Here is a 12421-nt window from a genome sequence, read left to right as displayed (position 1 = left end):
TTGATTTGTTTGTTCTTGTTTTTCTTTTATTGTTAATTTTTTTATTAATTAGTGGTTTTTGTTCTTTTAAAATACATGTTTTGATTATGGAGGCAGGGTCGTTGCCTTTCTTTTCTTTAATGATAAGTCTTTTTTAATTTCGTACTTTTCCAAGTAACATAAATGGCATGTTTTGTTGTTTTTCGGTTTTATATATATATATATATAGAAAATCTTAATTTTTATTTGCAAACTATTTTAGATTCAAGAAATTATTTGTAAAAAATATTATACAGTTACTGAAATTGGTTTTTTGGTACTTATATTATTTCAGTGGTTATATATTAACTAGTTCGAATTAATAAACTTGAAGTTTTACTCTGTATATTCGATAAAAGACATTATATTTAGCTCCTACGACAATTAACTTTTTACAATTAAACTATTGATCCACTTAACATATTAATTAATAAAAATTAATTTCAAATGCGTATGTGTACAAACTTGTATGGCTAATGCTATAAAACTTTTTATAGTTGTATTATTAATTTTCTAAAACCTAATGTAATTTCAAAATTTAACAAAACATATTTTTTCTTATGTCATAGAATTGCTCTCAATTTCTATTTATATGTTAGCCTTCAAATCGGGTGCACGACTATTCAAATTCTTATAAACAAATAGAAAGGACCACAACTAAAAAAGTCATGCATATTTTTCTAAAAAAAAAATGTTGGTCCTATTAATATCTACCAGCCATTTTTTTTTTTTGCAAAACACTAAATATTTTTTGAGATATGGCTTAAATAAAGTAAAATACATAGTTATTTTAGGTATTTTAAAATAAGTTTAAAAAAATTTAAGATTTTGCAAAAAAGAAAAAGTGGCTTGTAGGTTTTAATAAGATCTATATATGCTTTTTTTTTTATAATTAATTTAATTGTTTTGAGATATTGTGCTTTAAATATTTTTTAAAGATTTTTAAATTGTCCGAATTTGAATTTTCATGTCACCCTTCAAACCTCTAAATATACAAACATAACTTATAAATATTTTAAATACGCTAACTATTTCTTTAAAGCTTTATAGATAATTTTTTGCTAACAAATCTCAATTTCAGGTTCATAAATAATATTAACACAGAAGCTTAAAAGTTCAGATAAATTAATGTAATTAATAGCAACCCTGTAAGTATCAATTTAATGTTTTATTTTTATCAAGTTAAGAAAATTATGTCAAAAAAGTAACTTTATTTCAAAAAAAACTTAAAACTCAGTGAAGCAGTGTTAATTAAAACTATATTTTGTAAAATACATTTTAGAGCTTAACATACTATGTTTTAAATCTTTTATATAATTATCATAAAAAAATCATAGATAACTGCTGTATAAGTTGCTTTAATAAAGCTTTACTTAAAATTTTTAACTTAAGTAAAAAATGGAAAACCAAAAATATTGAATGAAAAGCACAAGAAAGAAGTAGTATACAAAATAAAACATCAAAAATTACATCAAGTATACCTTAGATGTTTATGGAAAGACATATGTAAAAAGAAAGCTAATAATGTTTAGGCATTTAAGATTCCATCTCGATAACATATTTCAAACAGAGTTTTCTGAAAATAATGTATTATTATCATGTAGGAAACACTATATTCTATAAATAATTTAAACTATTTGAAATTTCCAAATAAAACATTTCCATAAAAGCAATTTTTGTTATAAAACCATGTAGATGTTTATAATTTGAATTCTAATCAACTTAATAGAACTAGAAAACTAGTACAGTGCTTCCTCACTTATCCGGCCTATTTTAGTCGATAAGTAGATTTATTTACTTCAGCTAAAATCAATGCTTTTCTAGAAATACATATTTAATTTAAGTTCAATAACATTTCAATTTGCAGTTTATAATAACGTGATAATTCTTAAAAAATTAAACTTGATGTTAAAATTCATATTTTTAGCGCTAAACAAAAATAAGAATATTGAACCGAGGGCTATTCCAAACATCAAATTTCTAATTGCGATGAAACCTGGTTGTAATGTTGTCAGGATATACCTTAGCATAAGTACACAACCGGCAGGATGAAACAAAAAAAAACAGAAAGCACACCAGAAAGTGTTTCACAACTTATACGATTCCGTGACTTATATGCTAATAAACAAGAAAGTTATGCCAAACAAATCTCCGTTCTTTATTTTTTTAGAAAGAGTTCCTATATTAATTTAACTGTTGACGATGTAATTTGTTTTCGTTGAATTAATTTTAAACTTACAAAGTTTTGTTTATTTTTGTCTGCTTTAATTGTTTGGTTCGTTGAAGAAAAATAAAACAAATTAACAGATAATAAAGTGTACGTTTTATTATTTGCATTGTATAATATTACTGAGGAAGATTAAGGAAAAAAAATATTCAGCCAAAGGCTCATCTGGCCTTTTATAAAAAAAAAGCTTGCCCAACATAGCCGGATAACAGAGGACGCACTGTAGTTGTTTAAGGAGATAAATAGTTTCTTATGGGCAGAGAAAAAAAACACTTTAAGAAAAAATTAGTTTAACTTTGACAAAGTAAACAATTTTTTTCATAAGTATGAGTAAAAAACTTGATATTTATAAAACTATTTTTAAAGAAACTTATTTTAGAGCTTTACTATAGTTTAAAATTGGATATTAGGTATGAAAAGTAACACTATTAAGTTTGATGCATAAAATTGTAATAGTTATATGTTTTATTAAAAAGTTGCAAAAACTAATCAAGACTATTTCTATACAGCATTATACAGGGTTGCTAAAGGTTTATTGAAATTTTTTTCCAAGTTTTCGAAAATTCTTTCAGGTTTTAGAAACTTTTTTTTTAGTCTAATTTAATAATAAAATTTTATTTAAGGTCTTAAATGGAATATAGTAGTGAAAAGATACTGTAATGCTACTTTAAATGCGTTGTAAAACAAAAAAAAAATAAATAATATAAAATAAAAATTGTAATAGACTTAACTTATTTAGTCAAAATTTTGTTATTTTACATGTGAAAACTGTTAAAAATTCCATATTTTGCCAGTTGTTTATTGTAATTTTTTTCAAAATTCTAATTTGTTTCTAAATTTTTCGACTACAAGTTTTGTTTTAATTTTTTTGCTTAAGCTGTCAAATTCCAGGTATTTACAGTTTTTTGGCAACCCCGATTACTAAATAGCCTTTTTATATGTTAGGGCTGAATATAACAGCTACTACTACTACTTTTTTAAATTTAAGAAGAGATTAAAAAATAAAAACTAAATTAAGTTATAATTAAGATATACTAAAAACTTTTCATTTTTGTAACAATAGCTAATTATTAACTCATTCATAGCATTTTTGACCAAATTATCTAGTATCACCAATTTTTAAATCAATTAAAAAAACTATACTGTTACTTTTTGTAAGATTTTAGTTTGGTTCAATTCAAACTCATTAAGTGAAATATCTTGGTCTTATATACTACATAAGTATAAAACCTGTTCAGTTCTCATTGTGATTTAGTAAGATAATTGCTTATTCTCTTCACAAATTCTTCACCATCAGCACTCTTCAAGCAAAAAAAAAATTTTAAGTTTAAATAAAACTAAATACATCCTAGCTAAAAAACTGTTCTTAAATTAAAACTAACTGTTCAAAAAACAAGATAATACTTAAGACTATGAAATAGTTTCACAGATTTTATAAATATTAAGTAAAATAAAACATATACTACAACCGTTTTTAAATTTAATGCAACAACACTTAATAAAACTATTTGTTAAGATTTTGCAATATAATATTACTTTTATACTATATGGAAGTTTATATTTTTTTTATTTTATAAACGTAAAAATAATAAAATACAAGAGAATAAAACATATACCGATAATATTATAAAATACTCAATTGAACCTGATGTAAAAAAAAATTAGTTATTTGTATAACTCTCTAATCAAAAAAGGTCTAAAAAAAAATTGAAAACTTTAATTAATACTATTTAAATAAATGTACTGTAACTTACCATTGACTCGTTTCCTACGTTTATAATCTGAAATAAAAATGGTCAATGTTAATAAAAAAACAAGTGAAATAAATATTAAAGCTACTAGACTAGTTAAGGTGATAGAGAAATCTTTTTTTTGTTAAGAAATAAGTTTAAATTGATAATCTTTATCTTCTTAATCAGACATTTTTACACCTTAACAAATAAAAGTAGTTTTTAAGGCATAAGGGAGATTGGTGGAAAGTTGAACAGTATTTTCATTTAAGTAAAACAAAATACATTAAAATTAAGTATTTAAAAAAACAATATTCCAAAAGTCTATCTCAGAAACTTTCAAACAACTTAATATAAACAAATTTAAAAAAAACTTAGAAATGTTTCTGTTTTGAAAAAAGGCATTTTTTATCTAAAAATAAAGTTTTGATAAACCATAGTAAAACTTAAGATTTTCCAATAAAACCAACGTTTTTCACCTTGTTAAACAATCTAAATTATAGACTTTGAAAGTTTTAGACCCTAAACCAAAAGAAAAAATAGAATGAAGTAATTTTTTTTTTTGACAATTGACAATAAAAAGTTGGACTAAACTTAGTAGAGGATTCTTCTTAGAAAACTAATTATATTTTCAAAACGAAATGAGAATTTATTATTATATATAATTTTTTTTTAATTTATGTTTAAACTTTTTCTATATAAATAATAGTTTGTATAACTTTAATCTTTTTTATTGGCTAAAACAAAACTAATATTATGTAAAACAAACTAGGTCTCGGGTTTTTGGAAAATAATGTTTTAGACTTTAAGGCCATAGGCCATGTTTTTTACAAGTTGATCTTATTTTATAGAGTTTTTTTTAAGCTTCAAGATGTTTTTTATTGTTTTAAAAAATTCAATTTATTTTTTGAGCTATGAACAGTCAAAGTCGGGCCGTATAAAAGATTCTCTATGGGTAGGGAAAACTAAAACAGCAAAAAAAGACTATTTCATTTAAAATCTATCTCCTCCTACATTTTTCAAGCAATCTTCTTCAAACTTTTACAGTCTAATCTTTATACAATAACAAAAAAACCTTAGTTTGGAATTGAAAAAAAAATTGTAAAAATATTTTTTTTTTGAATAAAAAAAACACTTTTTTTTTAATTTTTATGATAAAATTTTTATTTTTTTAAATTACTAAAATTCTAAAGTAGCATTTTTTCCTTTAATTATAAGGAACGTTTCCTGAAAATTTGAAGAAGATTGCTTGAAAAATGAAGGAGGAGATAGATTTTTAGTGAATTTTAAAATTTCCGAGAAAATTGACCCCGAAAAATTTGCAGTCCATACGGTTATATTGGAAAATTTTTACAAAAAAAATGAATATCTCTAAAGTTAAATAATATTTTTGAATTCTATAAAAACTGGCTTGTAGTTTGTACTTTAAGCTTTCATATAAATGCCCAAGTTTATTTTTGTAAAAAAAATGTTGAACCCCCCCTATGGCCTTAATAAATAGATTTAAAAGACAGCACATTTTATTCAAACTATACAGCTGGACATTAATAAAAAAATTTATATTATAAGAACATAATGCTACTTAGCCTTTGAAAGCTTTAACTTTTTACTATAAAATATAGAAGACTTTTATTTAAAAACATCTATCTATTAAACCAATTATTATACAGAAACTTAATTTAGCTCCTATATTATTAGTTTTGATATATATTGTAATTTGTTTTAAATAACAACTAACACTTGATATAGGATGGTCACCAGCATACATGCACAGATCACCCACTTTAACATTAGCATAATGATCAGGTATGTTCAATAAAATTGTTTCTTTTAAATGATCAAGCTCTTTCAATGTTTCAGTTATTTGATTGTTGTACAGTTCTTTCTGCTCCTCAACTACACATTTTTCATATTAATTCATAACTATGATGAGAATTATGTATTTAGTCTGCCTTTTTTAAAAGAAAACTTGGGTAGCTTCAGATATATTGAAAAATAAATTTTGCTTAAACAATCATTGAAAAAACTGTCTGAATACTTGAAACAAAACACTTAGAAAGAGATCTTTTGTTTGTTAAAATAATTTTTATAATTCAAAATTTATTTGATTAAGCTGAATTTTAAAATTTTTAAAGTTCTCTTTATTAGTGCGTTTCTTTTAAGAATTGAGACATTTTTATGATTTTTTAACCAAATTTTATAGTTCATAACTATAGAAGAGTTTATAATATGGTAAATCAGAGTTAGTCTAGATAATTCATTATTTTATTAGCATAACAATAGAAAATTTATAACTTTATATCAATCTAAATAATTTTTATGGAACTTTGTTTATAACTTATTTTCAAAACTATACAAGTGTAGATGTAAAGATTACAAATGTATAATAATAACAAAACAAAAGTACTTTAGTTATAAGTATATATACTTAATAAAGAATATAATTAATTCTACATTAAGTATTTAAAATTAAAATATATTCACATTTTTTTAGAAAATTTACAACAGTTTTTTTTCAATGGTACAATGTAAAACCACATTTGGATAGTTAGTTAGCTTTAAAATATTTTATATAATAAGTTTTATTTAGATAATATGTGTGTTACTTAAAACAAGTACAGTACACTACCGCTTAAGTACGCAAATTGAACCCGACCAAAAAGTGCGTACTTAGCACGGGTAGTGCGTACTTTTTGACGACATAGTATAATATGAAATTTAGTTGTTTGTTTTCTTTCTTACAACTAGCCACCAAATATTTAAGCCAAACAAACAAGTTTTTTTATTTTAAATAACATTTAATACATAATTCTAATTTTTAAATTTTTTTTATAAATTTTAAAATGATTTATTTTATTTTATAAAAAGTTTCTACATAATTAATACATACATTTAATATAGAAAGTCAATGTCAGTCAATGATTTAAAAAAAAATATTAAGCTACATTTTGTTTTGTTCGAGGAAAAGTACCAAACTACATTGTGTTTACCAAACATTTTCAAAACATCAATGTATGTACATTTAAATTAATTTATGACTTAACTATTTTGTATTTGTAGGTTTTTTGAACTTTGTCTTCTATATTTATTTATTTTTTAGCATTACAGCTCAAATATCATTATTCTTTTTATTTTTCTGCAACCACTACATAAGTATTTAGTTTATTAACATTTAATAACAGGACTGTCACAATCTCAGGTTACTTTAGACTACTCAGGATTACTCACCCTAGTTTAAAAGTTGTGAAAGTCTCAGGCTAACTCAGCAGGTTGGCCATGCTACCTGGAAACATAAAATAATCTGGAAAAACTTGATGATTGAAAATTTAGGCAAAAAAACTGGAATTTTTTATAAGTTCTAGTATAACATCCTTTACTTTGTCTTTCTGGATAAGTGCGTACTTAAGGCGTGATGCGTACCAAAAAAAGTGCGTACTTAAGCGGTAGTATACTGTAATAAGATTTTAATATTTGAATAGTTTTGCTGTTATTTATTTTATATCTATCTATACAACTTTAAAATATTGTACTAAGTAAAAAAAAAATATAACTTAACTAAATTTAAATAGTTTTATAAAACTGCATCATTAAAAAAACTACCTTGAGCTTTCATACTTTTATGTATAATTTTCATTAAAGCTTGTTCTTTTTTAGTGAGCTTCTTTGTTTTATTTTTCTGCGATTGCTTTTTTCGAACCATTTTTTGAACCTTTTTACAAAACTTTAAAATAAACTGTTTGAAAACTTAGTTAAAATTTTTTTGTTGAGAAGAAAACTATTTAAAATACTAAACTTAACTAAGCTTACTAATAGTTAGATAGAAACACTTAAATAGCTTGTATTTAATTTTACCCTGTCCATAGCAAGTTTTCTCAGATTTAAAAACTAAATAAAAATCTATCAACTTTTTTAATTTTTGAGCTAATAACTAAATATTTTGAGAAAATGTTCTTTACCATTTAAGTACCACTTGTAAAGTTTTTGCTAAGTGCAAAAATATATTTTTAATTTTCAATAACTTGTAAAGCTTAAAGTTTTTCTAATCTACTTGATTCTTTTTCAAATATTAAATTAATTGTAAAACAGTTTCTAAGATTGATACAAGAATTTAAATATTTATTATGTAGTTGTAAAAATTAATAAAAAAAAAGTTTTGTTCTAGTAAAACAAAAATTGATAATGATAATTAAGTTAATAAATTTTTAGTAGGGCTATATTTTAATTTCTAGAAACTTACGTGTTTAGTGTTGGTTTTTCTTTTTCAATGAGCATTGATTCTAAACTATTAAGCTCACTTCGGGCAAACCTTTTAAGGACTTTTAAACTATTATTAATATTGGAGTTTTGATATTGTATACAATGGTGCAAATGCTCAAAAATAGCACTGCGTTTGTTCTTTCCTTTGTGGGGTCAGCAACTCTTTTCAACATTTGACACGATGTCTCCCTAATGTAGGACTATACTAATAAAGTATTTCAAAAACTTGCTTTTAATGTTTAAATATTAAGAAATTTTGGTTGTATATGCTGGTATTATTTTTACATCATGTTTTTCAAAAATAGTTCTTATTTGTTTTTGAAATCTTAAGAAGAATTTCTTGAATAAATAGTTGTAAAATACGAACTTTGACTGATACAAACTGTTCTGAGTGACCTTAACTATCCCAAGTCATCCTAAGATTTAAAAAATTCTTCGAAAAAAATTTAACTTTTCAAAATTTTTAAAAATACAATTCTTCATCAAAACTAGTTTAAAAATAACGAAAAACTCAAACTAATTCAACTAAATCTTATTCGAAGCTTATTGAAAAAACCAATCTCACAAAGAAAAATACTAACTTGAGTTTTTTATAAAAAATAAAACTATTTTGAGTCAGCCTGAGTTAGAAAAAAACCAAAATATCTTGAGCTGCCTTAGAACTTATGTCTTTGGCTTTAATTACTTTATTTTTAAAGCCCTATGAGCAGGCTAGGTCTGTAAATATATGCTTTGACAATGATGTGTCTTTTTATAAAAGGCTATGAAAAATATATTTGTTATTTTTAACTAGAGCTAAAGGTAAGGCAAAAAACATAATGCATGAAAAACAAATATATGAATCTGTTTAAACATAAAAATATCAAAATTAAATTCATTTAAAGTCTATCAAAATCAATCAAGATTTTTTTTAGAAATGTCAAACTAGCTTGAGGGTTTGATAATCATGCATATTTTGTACAGTTTTGATAAAAGTTGGTTAGTTCAATGCAAGGTGGTAACTTTTTAAGGAAAACATATAAATTGCTTTTAATCAATAGTTGCAAAAAAAATTTAATCACTAAGTCTTTATTTTCCTTGTGCAAAATAGTGTGCATAGGAAAGTATTAGATATCACAAATGTTTAATTACATGCATAGTCAGTCTAATTCTATTTTTCTTAGTTAGTGACCAGATTTAAAATGTTGTGCACTTAAAACAACTAAAGCTTAAAAAGTTTTTTTAAGTGGTAAAGAAGTTTAAACTAAAATGTATCCAAGACAAGGAAAAGTCTATTCACAATTTACTGTGAACATTTTTATCATTAGTTCACTATGCACAGTTTTGCTAAGATATTGGCAACCAATGATTTTAGTTTTAATATATATTTAATTTTTTTTAAAACCACTAAGAACAAGACTTTAAATATATTACATAAGGCTATGAAAAACAAACTTTGTTATATTTAAGTAAATCTAGCCATGAAATGAAAAGTTCTACTAGAAAATAACAATCACTAAAGTATAAAAATTAGTAGAAAATAAGTTATTTACAACAAAATATCAAGAAAGTTAAAACTAAATTAATTCATTTAGAATATAAAAACAAGCCAGTTTTTAAACTTCCCAAAAAAAATTCAAAATAGGTGGACAGTTCTTAGATTTTCTAAAATTTCAATCAAAGATTAAGGTTTAAAACTTTTCAAACGTAGAAATTTAAATTTTAAAGTTCAAACTTTTCAATGTTTGCAACTAATTCAAAAAAGTCTATTTAATAAACAAAACATACAACTTAAATTTACTACTAGTTGATCTCTTTATCTTTTTTGAATGATCAAGTTAGATAGCATTTTCTTTCAAATAATTTCAATTATAAAGAATATTGATTCATCTTAAGTATTTTTTATCTTGAAATAAAAATTGACTATTTCATCAACAAAACCTTAATACTGGTATCATTTTAGATAGGATTAAGATTGGTATAAAAAATTAAATGCATAAGCACAGTAGCTTACAATAAATACGTTTGGGGTTTTAACACTTTTTGTTGCATTGAACTATACTAGTATTGATCATTTTATAAATCAAAAAGTGAGCAATTTCGAAAGTGCTCTTTTTTGAAATTTTTACTTAGTCACGAACCTTAAAATCAATTAAGTGGGAACGGGACACTTTTGCACGAGCGTCACTTTTGCATGGCGTCACTTTTGCACGGCGTCACTTTAACACGAAGGGACATTTTGCACGGCGACTCTTTTGCACGCAGGGTCATTTTTGCTTGGCGTCACTTGTGCACGGCGTTATCTTTACACGGCGACATTTTTCACAATGACAATTTTTCACGGCAGCATTTTGCACAACGATACTTTTGCAAAACGTCACATTTTTACGGTGACATTTTTGCACAGCAATATTTTGGCACGATGACATTTTTGCATGCAGGCCGATCAAAAGTTTTTTAGATAGTACCAAATTTGTAACATAAAAAGAAACCGAAAACTAAAATTATATAACATACTTATGTTTAAGGCAAAAATCAAAGATTAAAAATCTTAAACAGTAAAATTTAATGTTAGAAAGAAACTAACGAAAATATAGAATAAATTTTTTTATAAAAGATTCATACCAGGGACAAAAAGTTTGACTTATTTAGAAACTAAGATTTAAAAAAACTTTAAGTGTAAGTAAATTGTTCTAGTTTGTTTTAAATTTTAATATACTAATCAACAACTACGCCTTTTTATATATTTTACTATACGATTACAAGTTTATTGTCCATATGACGGACCTAGGCATCAAAACCTAGACCGCTTAAACTGAAAGACACATAAAGAATAAATAAAATAAAAACAAAAAGTTTATAGATTAAAACACAGATAAAAACAAAATTTGATATAATATATATAGGTTAACATAAAAAGCAAAATTTTAACCACAAACTTACTTATTTACGCTTTGATGTAGAACGATCAACATCAAATATTTAAATGCATTGACTAACAACAAAAGTAAAAACTTTACGCTCCAAGTAAATTAACAATTGACTGGCCAGATGAATAGTCATTGAACACAACTGAAAAGGACTCATCATTAATAGAGTAAAGGTGCTGCTAATAAAATTAAACTATAAACTTAGCTAAATATTAAAATTAAATCAACGGTTGATTTGAATTACTTAGTAATTTTACTAACAAAAATTTAATTCAAATAAATCTTTTTTAACTTTGATCGAAATTCTTTAAATTTTTTCGAGAAGCTAATCAATTCATTTGGAAGTTTGTTTCATATTTCAACTGACCGATAAAAAAAAAGAATTATGCCAAGCCTCATCATTGAAATCATGTTTGCATTTCTATCAGTAAGTAATTAGTTTTATAAGGTTCAAAAATTAACTGTATTTTAATTGTAGCTTCACCGTTAACTAATAAAAAAAATATTGATCAAATTCAAGTTTCGTGTGTTCTAATGATTAAGTATTAAGTTTAGATAGTCTGTCAAGGTAAGACATATCAGAAATATTGCAGCGGTTCAAGACTAATATGGTATACTTTTTTTGAACAGATTCTATATGGTTAATATCTTTTTTTAATTATGTAGACCAGATTGGTGTGTTATGTTTCAACTTAGGACGAGTTTAAATGAGAAAAAACCTTATTAAGGATGTTTATATCCGGACACTGAAAGCTCTTTAAATCTTAAAAAGATGTAGTTGATGCAATTCGGTAAACGTAATTAATATGGTGATTTCATTTAAAATTTTTAGCAATAAAAATTCAAAGATCTTTAAACACTTTAGTTGAAGGTAAGTTGATATTGTTTGTTTTAAAGTCAAAAGTAGAGATAGTAGTGTTTTTTTTTAATATTTAGAACTTGACATTTACTAGGGTTTTAGTTTAATTTGTTTTTTTAGCTAATCGTAAATTTTATCTAAGAGTATTGTAAAGTTGTGTTCAATTGGTAATTTTTTTTTTCGTCATCTGCGAAGAGGCTAATGTTGCTGCTAACATCAACTTCTGAAGCTATATCATTCAGAAACTCGTTTAACTAAATAATCAGACTGCTATGAATTTTGTATTGCGATCATGTTTTAATTTTTTCAAATGGAGAGACAGAGTTAAAAGCTTTAAGGATTCTATTGGTGAAGAAATTAAAGCAGAAACAAAGGGTTTTTACTACAGAAAATTTCAATGCAGAAACTGAAGAGGATAAAG

The 12421-nt window shown here is 24.3% G+C and overlaps 1 protein-coding gene across 1 annotated transcript; it reads right to left on the bottom strand.

Moving 5' to 3' along the window:
• Nucleotides 1–1191: 1191 nt before the first annotated feature.
• Nucleotides 1192–7703, bottom strand: LOC145840960 (uncharacterized). Its single transcript, XM_082948317.1, has 5 exons — nt 7576–7703; nt 5714–5871; nt 4000–4026; nt 3476–3546; nt 1192–1594 (listed from the first exon to the last, which is right to left on the bottom strand). The coding sequence occupies exons 1-4, from the start codon at nt 7673–7675 to the stop codon at nt 3487–3489; spliced, it is 345 nt and encodes a 114-aa protein (XP_082804443.1). The 5' UTR covers nt 7676–7703; the 3' UTR covers nt 1192–1594; nt 3476–3486.
• Between the last annotated feature and the right edge of the window lie 4718 nt (nt 7704–12421).

Source organism: Thalia democratica, chromosome 7, assembly GCF_965202585.1.
Source record: "Thalia democratica chromosome 7, ktThaDemo2.hap1.1, whole genome shotgun sequence".
Taxonomy (NCBI): Eukaryota; Metazoa; Chordata; class Thaliacea; order Salpida; family Salpidae; genus Thalia; species Thalia democratica.
The sequence above is the reverse complement of the archived record's forward strand: the minus strand, read 5'-3'. Positions and strand labels throughout refer to the sequence as shown.